The 14,795-nt window shown below is 43.4% G+C and overlaps 1 protein-coding gene across 1 annotated transcript in view; it reads left to right on the top strand.

The window, feature by feature from the left end:
* Positions 1–14,795, top strand: part of LOC133134581 (uncharacterized) — a 59,628-nt gene that overhangs the window by 16,860 nt on the left and 27,973 nt on the right. Inside the window, exons 4-7 of the mRNA XM_061250783.1 lie at positions 1,298–1,365; positions 4,145–4,199; positions 4,422–4,610; positions 4,838–4,905. Of these exons, the coding sequence (XP_061106767.1) occupies positions 1,298–1,365; positions 4,145–4,199; positions 4,422–4,610; positions 4,838–4,905 (380 nt within the window). The remainder of the gene's footprint in view (positions 1–1,297; positions 1,366–4,144; positions 4,200–4,421; positions 4,611–4,837; positions 4,906–14,795) is intronic.

Raw genomic sequence — 14,795 nt, forward strand, 5'->3', positions numbered from 1 at the left:
CTTAATTAAAACCCAGAAAGAACATTCAGTAAAAGGTTGGTAAACACTGGTGTAAACCATGATAGCGGTGTGAGCAGTGCTGTGGGGATGCTTAGCTGCATTAAGAGTTCCACACACCGACTGCACTGGACAGTATATTACAGTATATATCAGATATAATTACTTCCTTGCTAAATTATGGCTGTGACTTTGCACATAATGTACATTGTATAATGTTTAATGTGTTGTGTTAAAAACTGTTGCTTATATTCTGTGCTTTAATGCAGTTAAATGCATATGGCTGAATGATTCATTGGAATTAATTAAAGCAGCATTCATTGGTTGGAATGAAAACCAGCAAACACATGGTCCTCCTTGGGGGAGATCCCTGGTTTTAGACAATAATTCAATTCAGAAAATGAACATTCAGTTCTGGTCTTCCAGGAATCCTCTTCTCCATTTCATACAAGCCTGTTGTAGCAATGTTTCTGTCAAATAAATGTCAAAATGTTTTTTTCATTTTATAACACATGAATAATTGTTCATGTGTTATAAAAATTTAAAATTGTTCTTTTTATTTCACAAATTCCTGAAGGTATTCATTTATGAATATATATATAACTTTGGTACGAGACTCAGTATGGTTCCATAACTATGTAATCTTGAGATACAGTTAAGTGTTTTTACTATCTCTCTATCAGGGATGTGGGCCAGAGGAACCAAGTGCAGACTGAGCGATAACGAAAATGGCAGGTTTAATATCGAAGGTAGATAACGGGGCAGACAGAACGTGATCCCAAGAACAGGCAAAGTTCAAAAACCGGATGGTCAGTCCAAACAGGGCAGAGGTACAGAAATCGTGATCCAGAAGAGAGTGCACAGAGCCAGGCAGGAGTCAAAACAGAAATTCATGAATCCAAAAACAGAGCAGAACAGAACAGACCAAAATAAACAGACTAAACAGAATAAACAGAGGCTAGAACGGAGTGGAACACAGCATTACACAGGGGGAACATAACTGACGAACTAGCCACAAGAACTGAAAGACAGGCTTAAATATACTAACAAATTAACTTAAACAATAATCAGTAAGAGGAAGAGATGAGACAAGGAGAAACAACAGAAGACTGGAAGGTAATCCATATAAGGAGAGAGGGGCGGAGACACGTAATGGGGAGAGGTAAAACAAGGACCGGAGTAAGAATACAGAGAACATAGAAAAGGGAAAATGAATAGGAAAAGGGGCATGGACGTGACAGTCCGTAATATTTGCTCTTACAGAATTACTGTAAACTTACACAATGTCAATTGCATTAAGAACATATTCTTGGACAAATATGGGAAGATTCGTCTGGGAGACTTTGGAGTGGCAAAAACCCTTGAAAGGTATGTTCCATTGTTTTATTCAGTAGAAAGAAGATGAAAAACATATCTACAACTTCTAAAGTTCTAGTGCAGCTCATAAGTTTCTGAAATATCAAACCTCTTTGAATGCTTCTGGACATTTGTATTGCTGCTGGTATTGAGACTTTTTCACCTTCACAATGCAGAGTTAATATAATATAATTTAAAAGATAATAGCAGGAAAATGACTATCTGTAAACCCTCATTCCTTTTTGCTTTTCGTTATGGCTTTAGTGTCACATTTTCTGTCTGCTTATGTCTGTTCTGTTTGTACTGTCTGCTCTGTGTTGCCCATCTCAATTCAGTTATTGGTGAATTGCTTCCATTTTCAAGGACATTTTCTGTAAATGATATATCAGTTACATTACCTCTTGCTTTATTAGAACTAAAAAGTCTATTAGCTGTTCTTTTCATATTCTCAAGAGACTTGATCTTTTTCTATTTTTACAAAAACATATCCTTCTCCAAACCTAAAGACAAAAGACACACGAGACCAGCTACCTGTGTCCTTCACTAATTTCAATATTTTTGTTTTTCTTCTTAAATGTTTGGTCTGGTCAGATCTTCAAGCTATGCACACTCTAATGTGGGAACATTTCATTACCAGAGTCCAGAAAGAGTTGAGGGAAAGCCATACCAAAGGAAAAGGTACAGTACTGAAGATAACAGTATTTTCTAAATCACTGGTTTATCCTTGCTTGAGGTTGTGCTATTGTGGCATTTGGCAGATGGTCTGATCCAGAGCGACATACAACAAAGTGCATAACTATAACCTGGGACAAGTGCACTTGTAGACCCTAGAGGGAGCTACAGTTCCAAGTGTGAATGACCACAAAGATAAGAACCTCATTTCTGCTGAGCTGCGCTACAACTATGGATTCTCAAGCCCCAGACAAAATATATGGGGAGGGCAGTAGTGCAATGCATACAATCATGTAGATACGGGTCAGGAGCTTCAGTTAATGTTCACATCACATCAGAATGGGGAAAAAATGTGATCTAAGTGACTTTGACTGTGGAATGATTGTTAGTGGCAGACAGGGTGCTTTGTGTATCTCAGAAACTGCTGATCTCCTGGGATTTTCACACATACTAGCCTCTAGAGTTTGCAAAGAATGGTGCAAAAACAAAAAGAAATCCAGTGATCAGCAGTTCTGCAGACAGAAACGCCTTGTTTATGAGAGACGTCGGAGGAGAATGGCCAGACTGATCAAAGCTGACAGGAAGGTGACAGTAACGCAAATAACCACACATTGCAACAGTGGTATGCAGAAGAGCATCTCTGAACACACAATGCATCATAACTCTAAGTGGATAGGCTACAGCAGTAGGAGTCTAAAAAATAAGTAATAAATACCTAACAAAGTGCTCCCTGAGTGTATATTTTAAAAATAGTTACACCCCCTATCCTGGGTCCAACCACATAGCAAGCAATGTTGGGCCAACATCAGAATTGGGGGCAACAGAATTCCACCGTGGCATCGATGTTAACCCAACATGGGCTGGCTCTGATAGACCATTAGCACATAGGCAGTCTACTTTAGTGTGTCAGAGTCTAATATTCATCACAGGTGAATCTGTTCCATGTTGGCATTGCTGATAGAGACTTGGTTAGATGGGTCAATACATTAATTAATTAAAGGAATTAACAAAGTGAACTCTAGGGTTAGCAGAACGAGGGGGAATAAATGGACTTTGGCAAAGGAGAAATTCCTTACAGATATTCGGAAGTATTTTTTCACGCAGTGAGTGGTCACTGTGTGGAATAGCTTCCAGGACATGTAGTGGAGGCAGAAACACTGGGGATTTTCAGGACCAGGCTTGATACGGTGTTAGATACTATTTAGCTTTAGGCAACTAAGCAGTAGGTACTTTAGTGGTGGGAAAAGGCGAGCATTACTGGTCTGAATGACCTGTTCTCTCCATTATGTTATGTTATGTTATGTTATGTTATGTTATTTATGTTATGTTCCACACACAGACTCCACTGTGTGCAGTATATCAGAATATATATCACATTTTCATTGTAGGCTATCTGAGATATCACTTTAAATGTAACCAAGATGATTTTTGTCAATTTTACAAGAAAATATAATTTCCTTCTATTTACTTAAATGTGTCACCCTTTATTTTATAGGTTGCATATCTTCAACTCTTCAAGTAAATTTGATCTGTGTTACACAGTAATGTGTACAGTATTTTTGCAGATAGCCTAGCCTATCGGGGCGGCCTGTAGTGTAGTGGTTAAGGTCGGTGGTTCTAATCCCGGTGTAGCCACAATAAGATCTGCACCGCCGTTGGGCCCTTGAGCAAGGCCCTTAACCCTGCATTGCTCCAGGGGAGGATTGTCTCCTGCTTAGTCTAATCAACTGTACGTCGCTCTGGATAAGAGTGTCTGCCAAATGCCAATAATGTAATGTAATGTAAATCAACACTGGGAAAGAGGTGATAGATCAACTCAAAAGCAACCTTGTGACCAATGTTGGGCCAATGCCCAGTCTGTCTGTCCTGTGGTGTTGTCCCCTCTAACTGCAGCCCTGCTAGGACTCCTCTTCATGCTCATGCTTGTGCAGGTCCTGGTTGTTTTGGTGATATTGAGATTCTGTGCTTCACAGTGACGTGTGGGCTTTGGGTGGGTTTGTGCAGGACCTGGTTGTTTTGGTGATATTGAGATTCTGTGCTTCATAGTGATGTGTGGGCTTTGGGTGGGTTTGTGCAGGACCTGGTTGTTTTGGTGATATTGAGATTCTGTGCTTCACAGTGACGTGTGGGCTTTGGGGTGTGTACTCTATGAGCTGTGCGAGCTTCAGCCTGCGGTAAGTGAAACTCCAGCCTCTGATGCATTATGGGCCAGTTTCACAGACACAGAATAAATTCCATTTTGAATGGAGATTCTCCATATGAAACTTAATTTAGTGAAGCACTGAGCTTAATCTGTGTCCATGAAGCCAGTCCTACATTCCTCCTCTCAGGCCTGGCTGATGAATTCCTAATTACAAATGTTAACATCATATCACTGTGTTCTGAATTTCCTTCAGTTTCCACACAAGTCAATGATGGACCGCTTCAAAGCTATAGTGGCTGAGCCCAGCCCCACTATCTCTGGACAATTCTCCACTGATCTACGGGATCTTGTGAGGGATCTTCTTCAGAAGAATCCAGGAGATCGACCCTCTGCCAGTGATATAATGGCGAGACCCTGCATTCGTAGGATCCTTTTCCTAAAGGTGATGCTTCTTGGTTGCTGCCCACTGTCTCACACAGAAACAGTTAAAATGGCTGAATGATTGATACAGCTCAGGGCTGTAACCAGTTATTCTATTTTTCACAGAACATGGCTCAGTATGGTTCCATAACTATGTTATTCCCAGATACAGTGAAGTCTTTTTACTATGTCTGTAATATTTGCTCTTACAGAATTGCTGTAAACTTACACAATGTCATTTGCATTTAGGATCTACACTTTGAAGAATATGAGAGGATTCGTTTGGAAAACTTTGCAACGGCAACCATTTTAAAAAGGTATGTTCCATTGTTTTATACAGTTGAAAGAAGATGAAAAACATATATGTACAACTTCTACAATTAGCTTATAAGTTTCTGAAATATGTAAAAAGATAAATAAAAAAAAAACCTTTGCGAATGCTTCTGGACATTTGTATTGCTGCTGGTATTGAGACTTTCTCACCTACACAATGCAGAGTTTAAAAGATAATAGCAGGAAAATGACTGTGAACCCTCATTCCTTTTTGCTGTTCGTTATGGCTTTAGTGTCACATTTTCTGTCTGCTTATGTCTGTTCTGTTTGTACTGTCTGCTCTGCATTGCCCATTTCAATTCAGTTATTGTGGAATTGCTTCCATTTTCCAGGACATATTTTTTTTCGAGGGTGAGTTTGGTTAGCAGAACGAGGGGGAATAAATGGACTGTGTGGATAAATTCCACACAGATATTAGGAAGTATTATTTCACACAGATGGCCTAATTTATCAATGTTTCTGGAAATCCATTTTCAGATGTATGTGTGATCAGAAGCAAAATAACAGCTTGATATATGAAACACGCATAGACACAAAAGTTTTTGTATCCACGTGTGTATGATGATGAATACCAAGTAATCGTACATCAAAGGCGTGTTCACAAAATTTGTGATTAGCATAAATTGACGCCCCTAAAACACCAGATACGGAATTCTGGATTTTTAAAGAGATAGTCAAAAAAAGAAAAAAGCTTCTCTGAAGTGGAAATTGAAGTTCTGTTAATGGAAGTACAACAAGCCAAAAACTGATCAGCCACAACATTAAAAACAACTGCTTAAACCAGTATTTTCACGATTAAATAATAAGTGTCTATAAACACTTGATAGTGCTTTTTTAAAGTTTATATACAGTGCATCCGGAAAGTATCCACAGCGCTTCACTTTTCCCACAGTTTGTTATGTTACAGCCTTATTCCAAAATGGAATAAATGAATTTTTTCTCTCAAAATTCTACACACAACACCCCATAATGACAACATGAAATAAGTTTTTTTGAAATTTTTGCAAATTTATTCAAAATAAAAAACTAAGAAATCACATGTACATAAGTATTCACAGCCTTTGCTCAATACTTTGTTGATGCACCTTTGGCAGCAATTACAGCCTCAAGTCTTTTTGAATATGATGCCACAAGCTTGGCACACCTATCTTTGGGCAGTTTCGCCCATTCCTCTCTGCAGCACCTCTCAAGCTCCATCAGATTGGATGGGGAGCATCGGTGCACAGCCATTTTAAGATCTCTCCAGAGATGTTCAATTGGATTCAAGTCTGGGCTCTGGCTGGGTCACTCAAGGACATTCACAGAGTTTTCCCGAAGCCACTCCTTTGATATCTTGGCTGTGTGCTTAGGGTCGTTGTCCTGCTGAAAGATGAACCGTCACTCCAGTCTGAGGTCAAGAGCGCTCTGGAGCAGGTTTTCATCCAGGATGTCTCTGTACATTGCTGCATTCATCTTTCCCTCAATCCTGACTAGTCTCCCAGTTCCTGCCGCTGAAAAACATCCCCACAGCATGATGCTGCCACCACCATGCTTCACTGTAGGGATGGTATTGGCCAGGTGATGAGCGGTCCCTGGTTTCCTCCAAACATGACGCCTGGCATTCACGCCAAAGAGTTCAATCTTTGTCTCATCAGACCAGAGAATTTTGTTTCTCATGGTCTGAGTCCTTCAGGTGCCTTTTGGCAAACTCCAGGCGGGCTGCCATGTGCCTTTTACTAAGGAGTGGCTTCCATCTGGCCACTCTACCATACAGGCCTGATTGGTGGATTGCTGCAGAGATAGTTGTCCTTCTGGAGGGTTCTCCTCTCTCCGCAGAGGAACGCTGGAGCTCTGACAGAGTGACCCTCGGGTTCTTGGCCACCTCCCTGACTAAGGCCCTTCTCCCCCGATTGCTCAGTTTAGACGGATGGCCAGCTCTAGGAAGAGTCCTGGTGGTTCCAAACTTCTTCCATTTACGGATAATGGAGACTACTGTGCTCATTGGGACCTTCAAAGCACCCTTCCCCAGATTTGTGCCTCGAGACAATCCTGTCTTGGAGGTCTACAGACAATTCCTTTGACTTCATGCTTGGTTTGTGCTCCGACATGCACTGTCAACTGTGGGACCTTATATAGACAGGTGTGTGCCTTTCCAAAGCATGTCCAATCAACTGAATTTACCACTGGTGGACTCCAATTAAGCTGTACATCTCAAGGTTGATCAGTGGAAACAGGATGCACCTGAGCTCAATTTTGAGCTTCATGGCAAAGGCTGTGAATACTTATGTACATGTGATTTCTTAGTTTTTTATTTTTAATAAATTTGCAAAAATCTCAAAAAAACTTTTTATGTTGTCATTATGAGGTATTGTGTGTAGAATCTGGAGGAAAAAAATTCATTTATTCCATTTTGGAATAAGGCTGTAACGTAACAAAATGTGGGAAAAGTGAAGCGCTGTGAATGCTTTCCGGAGGCACTGTATCTTGGTACGTACTGGCGTTCATGAGGATGTCTGCCTTAACAAGTCCTCTCGGACTTGTAGAATTTTTGATGTTTAAAAAAAAAAGATCTGCCATATTTAAAAATGCATGGGATCTATTCCGAAATAAGTTTCAGCACATGCAGTACCATGTACTTCCAACAGAGAGAAGAAAGATGAAACTGGTGTAGGATTAGATGCCATTTTAAATATGGTCTTTATTTCTTGTTAAATACTGAAAAATTATACAGGTCATGGAGTGTTAAGATAGACGTCATCATGAACAGCAGTACATACCTAGATATTTAAATAACAAAACAATGCAACCCCCCCCCCCCAATGAGCTAACAAGACTTCCGTTTTCATTTAAAAATACAATTTTTGAATGCAATTCACTTATGATTACCTGCTTATATAAATACGCATATCATAAATGTATCTGTATTTGAAATGTATTCTGAAATGTATCTGTATTTATGTTACTGAGCTAGCTAGTTTGCTAAACCCGTCACGATTAGGTTAATATTTCAACAGCAAACAGAAAAGGATATTTAGTAGACATGTCAACTGAATTGAAAAGTTGGTATCGGGTATAAATGAACATTGGATCACTGGGAAAGAGGTGACAGATCAACTTAAAAGCAACATAGTGACATGTGGGCTTTGGGTGGGTTTGTGCAGGACCTGGTTGTTTTGGTGATATTGAGATTCTGTGCTTCACAGTGACGTGTGGGCTTTGGGGTGTGCACTCTATGAGCTGTGCGAGCTTCAGCCTGAGGTAAGTGAAACTCCAGCCTCTGATGCATTATGGGCCAGTTTCATAGACACAGGCTAAATTCCATTTTGAATGGAGATTCTCATGACTCCATGACACGGCCACCCGAATACAGAGCTACCTCGCCCGGAAAAGGGAAACCGGGGCCACCTTGTGGAGCCAGACCCGGGAGGGGAGCTCGTCGGTGAGCGTCTGGTGGCCGGGCCTTAACCCATGGGGCCTGGCCGGGCACAGCCCAAATTGGGTCACGTGGGGCCGCCGCCCTGTGGGCTCACCACCTGCAGGGGTTGGCATCGGAGTCGGGTGCTTTGCCCAACGGGAACGTTGCAGACTGGTTCTGGGGACATGGAACATCACCTCTCTGGTGGGGTGAACTGGAGCCTGTTGCGGGAGGAGGAGCGGTACCAACTAGATATAGTTGGGCTCACCTCCACGCACAGCACTGGTTCTGGAACCAAACTCCTGGAGACGGGCTGAGCTCTGTTTGCTCAGGGTGAGAGGCACCGGGCGGGTGTGGGGATACTCACAAGCCACCGGCTGAGCGCCACTGTGTTGGAGTTCCACCCAGGGAACGAGAGGGTCGCCTCTTGTTTGTGCTTATGCACCAAACGGCAGAGTATCCAGCCTTCTTGGAGTCACTGAGCGGCATTCTGGAAAGGGTGCCACCCAGAGACTCCATAGTTCTGCTGGACGACTTCAACGCTCACATGGGCAACAACAGAGAAACCTGGAAGGGGGTGATTGGGAGGAATGGCCTGCCTGATCTTAACCCGAGCGGTGCTTTGTTATTGGACTTCTGTGCTGGTCATGGATTCGATGTTCGAACATAGGGTAGCTCATAAGGGTACTTGGTACCAGAGTACCTTACGCCAAAGATCGACTTTGTGGTCGTATCATCACACCTGCAGCCGTATGTCTTGGACACTCAGGTGAAGAGAGGAGCAGAGCTGTCAACTGATCAACTGATCACCGGCAGGTGGTGAGTTGGATCAAGTGGCCGGGGAGGCTGCCGGACAGACCCAAACCCAAAACCCAAACGTGTAGTGAGGGTGAACTGGGAACCTCTGGCGGAGGCCCCCGTCCATGAGGTCTTCGACTCCCACCTCCAGAGGAACTTCTCACACATCCCGGGGGAGGCTGGGGACATGGAGTCCGAGTGGGCCATGTTCAAAGCCTCCATTGCAGAGGCGGCAAGCAGGAGCTGTGGCCAGAAGGTCATTGGTGCTTATCGGGGCGGCAACCCAAGAACCCGCTGGTGGACACCAGTGGTGAGGGACACCGTCAAACTGAAGAAGGAAGCCTTTTGGGTTTGGCTGGCCCGGGGGTCCCCTGAAGCAGCAGACAGGTACCGGGTGGCCAGAAGGGCTATGGCTTCGGCAGTCGCTGAAGCAAAAACCCGGGTATGGGAGGAGTTTGGGGAGGCTATGGAGAAGGACTTTCGGTTGGCCTCGAGGAAGTTCTGGTGAACCATCCGATGACTCAGAAAGGGAAAGCAGGGCTTGTCTCAGGCTGTTTTCAGCAGGGGAGGAGAACTGCTGACCCAGACTTGGGAGGTTGTCGGCCGGTGGAAAGAGCTCTTTGAGGAGCTCTTGAACCTGAACAACACGTCCTCTGTGGAAGATGCAGTTATCGGGGTCTCACACTCCTCAACCTCCCCGGGAAAGTTTACTCTAGGGTGCTGGAAAGGAGGCTCCGACTGAAGGTCGTACCTCGGATTCAGGAGGAGCAATGCGGCTTCCGTCCTGGTCATGGAACAGTCGACCAGCGGACCAGCTCTTTACCTTGGCGGGGTCATGGGAGTTTGCCCATCCAGTCCACATGTGCTTTGTGGACTTGGAGAAGGCTTTCAACCGTGTCCCCCGGGGAACGCTGTCGGGGGTACTGTGAGAGTATAGGGTACCGGGGCCGTTGTTACGAGCCATCCGTATTCATCGGACCGTGACCTTCAGCACGCACTGGAGCGGTTTGCAGCCGAGTGTGAAGCGGCCGGGATGAGAGTCAGCACCTCCAAGTCCGAGGCCATGGTTTTCTGCCGGAAAACGGTGGATTGCTCCCTCTGGGTTGGGAACGAGCCATTGCCCCAAGTGAAGGAGTTCAAGTATCTCGGGGTCTTGTTCACGAGTGAGGGCAGAAGGGAGCATGAGATCGACAGGCGGATTGGTGCAGCGTCAGCAGTAATGGTCACAATCTTTGGGTAGCTCACAGAAAGAATGAGATAGCGGATACAAGTGGCCGAAATGAGCTTCTTCTGTAGGGTGGCCGGGCTCAGCCTTAGAGATAGGGTGAGGGGCTCGGACATGCGGAGGAAGCTCGGAGTAGAGCCGCTGCTCCTTCATGTTGAAAGGAGCCAATTGAGGTGGTTTGGACATTTGATCAGGATGCCTCCTGGGCGCCTCCCTTTGGAGGTTTTCCGGTCTCGTCCAACTGGGCAGAGACACCGAGGTAGACCCAGAACCCGCTGGAGAGATGATATATCTGTCCTGGCCTGGGAATGCCTCGGGATCCCCCAGGAGGAGCTAGAATGCATTGTTGGGGGGAGGGACACCTGGAGTACCCAGCTTAGCCTGCTGCCACTGCGACCTGACTCCGGATAAGCGGGTGAAAATGGATGGATGGATGGAGATTCTCCTTATGAAACTTAATTGCAGCACGGAGCTTAATCTGTGTCCATGAAGCCAGCCCTACATTTCTCTGGGCTTTCAGGCCTGGCTGATGAATTTGTAATTACAAATGTAAACATCAACTCATTAATACAAGTGTTCTGACTTTCCTTCAGTTTCCTCAAGAAACGATGAGAGATCTCTTCAATGCAATAGTGGACAATCCCACTATCTCTGGACAATTCGTCACTGATCTACAGGATCTTGTGAGGAATCTTCAGCAGAATCCAGGAGATCCACCATCTGCCAGTGATATAATGGCGAGACCCTGCATTCTGAGGATACTTTTCCTAAAGGTGATGCTTCTTGGTTGCTGCCCACTGTCTCACACAGAAACTGGTAAAAAGGCTGAATGATTGAAACGCAAAGCTCAGGGCTGTAACCAGTGACTCTTATTTTCACAGAGCAGGGGGATCTCAGAAGAGCTGAAGCAGAAGCTGGAAGAGCTGAATGAAGTTGCGAATGGTTTTGAGCGTGTGCTCATGGGCACCACCGTGGGCAGTCTGACTGGGGCGGTGGTGGGTGCTGCGGGGGGGATCACCACTATAGTGGGGCTTTGTCTAACCCCTGTCACTTTAGGGGCTTCTCTGATTGTGTCAGGGGTGGGAATTGGGATTTCTGCAGCGGGAGGGGTAACTGGAGCTGCTTCCAACATCACTAACATGGTGAAGGAGCGTGAGAACCGTCGCACCATAGAGAATATTATCCGTGAATTAGAGGTGAAGATTCAGATCATGCTCACATGCTTCCAGCACATTGACAGTGGTTTTCAGAGTCTGGAGAACAGCAGATCCTTCAATCTAAGTCCTGCCACACGAACCCTGAGGAGTCTTGGTGGTTTGGCGAAGATCAGCTCTGCAGTTCAGATGTTCAGGGCAGCAGCACAGGCTGTTAAAATTGGACGTGCAGCACAGGTGGTCACTGGGGTATTTGCAGGGCTCTTTCTAGCTGTTGACATCTTCTTCATTGTTGATGATTCCAGGGCGATACACGCCATGAGACAGGGAGGTTCCACGACATCAGGTGAATATGCAAGGCTGGAGATGTTAGAGGAACCCCCCGAAGAAGCCTCTACAGGCCAGGCCAGTGGGGCAGGCGAGACACAGGAGGCCAGCAGGGAGAGAAAGGAATTAAAAACCAGGGAGTTTATTAAAGAGATCAGGAAGGCATCTGCTCAGATTCAGAAATGGCTGGATGAATGCATGCCTCTATACTCTGCCATCACTGACTTTGAAGAAGCTTGTTTCTGATGTCTGTCTGAACTAACCATTGTCCATAATCAGTGGGAGCAGCTAGTTAGGATGGGCCCTGGCCCCGGTTTTTTTATGGGCCCTTCCTCTAAGATGAAGGCACGCACACGCGCACTCAAATGCATATAACCTATGCACGCACACACACGCATGCACACAAACACACAGCACCATTAGACAGATAGACAATAGTTTGGCTGATGAGTTACTTTGCTTATCTGGACAGGCTACATAGTTTGCAATACTTTAGAGCATTTTGTAGGAGAAAATTCACAGAACAAGGTGTTCTTCTTCTGTTTTATGACAAATCAATCACAAGTCAAAATCAGACTAAACCGCCAAACCATTAGAATTGAGCACGCTGGTTCCTCCAAAACTCTCAAAGATTCATGCCAAAAAATATACCAATATGTATGCAGCCTATAATCAATGTATATCACATGTATGCTGCCTATTTACTCATATAATCAATATGTAATCCAATGAACCTATATCATTAATTAGAGATAAGCTTATGGAAACGCAAGAAACCACAGTGTCAACTGTAGAATATGTAATCCAATGAACCTATGTCATTCATTACAGATGAGCTTATGGAAACGCAAGAAACCACCATTAATCAATTGTTAAAGTACGATTAAATATGCCTATATATTTTCAAACTGATTAACTGCTAATTCATGCTAGAAGTATAGTGACCCGTATGTAACCTGAATTAAATTAAATAATGTGTATGCTTAAGAAAAGTTGGAAAGTACTGAATAACACCATGTTTTGCATGATTCATTTTTATGATTCCTCGCTGTTAGAAAACTGCTTGCAGGGCAGGATGCCTGGAGTTGTGGGGGTGGGCTATCGATGTCACATTTGAACCGTGCAGGACAGGAAGTCTTGTGTGGTAGGGGTGGGCTTTGGCAAAGACAGTTTGCAGAACAGCTGTATGCCTGTACAATGCGATAAAAACATTTATTTTTAAATATAGCCTGTGATGCAAAATGTCATTTATTTTTGAACATTTGATGTAACATGTCATGTCAATTATTTTTGACAAGAACACATTCGTGAAAGGCAGTTTGTATGCCTGTACGATGAGGTAAGAGCAATTGCTTTCTTAAGATCAAGCTGACAAAACAAACGCCATGTTTAAAGAAAACATTTATTTTTAGAGAATAGCATACGAAGCAAAATTATCATTTTAGCGATTGCCACGATGATGAATCATTGGGGCAGGACAGAAACCAGCTGGTATTTCTTAGGAGGAGTTATGTTGAAAGAAGTGTATAAAATGTGTGTGAAACCAACAATCGAGGTCCACTTCTGCAGAATTGATCCGGCTTTGTGCACTTGTGCTAATAAAGTCTGATTTTCCTGAAGAGCTTGCTGCCGTGGTGTCTATTTCCTTGTGAAGTTGTTTTTCGACAAATTAGAGATTGGACTAACCATGGACTAACGTGAATCAAATCAACATGTCAACAAATTAATGATAGTTGGGATGTTTACATAACTAAAGCTGAGGCCTTTAGGCTACTCATGTGTCAGTATCAGAGGAAAAGCACAACACAATAAATTCACTGAATGTATTATTCACTGTGTTCTCATTTTTTACAATAAAATTGTAATGAGCTTTGTCTGTTTGTTTTCATGTTTTTCTTGTTGTTATTTATCATCATTCATATCTGGTTTATTGTTTGCCATTACAGTCCATTGCATTCCTGATCCCCTGTGATGGCTGTGTCTGAATGTTCTGAGCCCTGTCTATGTGCTGCACTATTCGGATGGTTTCGGTAGTTTCCAGGTTTTCAACATTTCTTCCAGCCTCACATTCCTTACTTCTGGCTTCTTTCGCTAGTTAATGTTGTAAAGCACTATTCTTACTAACAACTACTAATGTAGATATTGTACAGTACTAATCATATTAATACCTTGACTGTCTTACTAATTAAACTAACAGTCACTTAATTTGGGTAGTTTAAATTTAATCATGTAACTAATTCACTAACGTTATCTGTTTTTACTCTCTCTCTATCAGGGATGTGGGCCAGAGGAACCAAGTGCAGACTCAGGGATAATGAAAATGGCAAGTTTAATAACGAAGGTAGATAACGGGGCAGACAGAAATTGCGAGGGTGGTGATCTTTCTCAGAAAATTAAAAACCAGAAAGATACTGGTGGATGTTTCACAGAGGTTCAGGTAAGCCAGTAAATGCTTATTTTTATGAAGGTTCTTTTCCTCTTTTTCTCCCTGTTTGGAACGGCCAGTTAATCACGCTCCAGTGCTCATCACTGCCTCTGCTGCTGATTCAAAGTACTGCAGCAGTCTGACTGCTGTTCCATTGCTTTTAATTCCCCATCAGAACGGTCTGTGTTGTGTTTTTGCTGTCACTATATGTATTTTTATTGCAGTACTGTGTCATTTGTTTGTTTTTTTCAGTTTGTCAGCCTTTTCTCCCGGGTCTGTGTCGTGCGGGCATGTTTTCCTCAGCTCTCAGCTGCTTTATGCTTCTGCTTTTTCTTTTGCATTTTGGTCAGACAGGGTCCACTTCACAATCTTATCATTGTGTGTTTTTTGATGCCAACCTAAGAGTAAAAGGGTATTTTTTGTTCAGAAGAGATTCCTAGATGACAAGGCTGAAGCAAAGATTTCTCATATCATTGGATCATTTGAGCCATACAATTATGATTGCTCTTTAAATGATATGGTTGAAAATTTCAACAATATATTGTCATCTG

Source organism: Conger conger, chromosome 8 (genome assembly GCF_963514075.1).
Source record: "Conger conger chromosome 8, fConCon1.1, whole genome shotgun sequence".
In the NCBI taxonomy this organism is placed as follows: domain Eukaryota; kingdom Metazoa; phylum Chordata; class Actinopteri; order Anguilliformes; family Congridae; genus Conger; species Conger conger.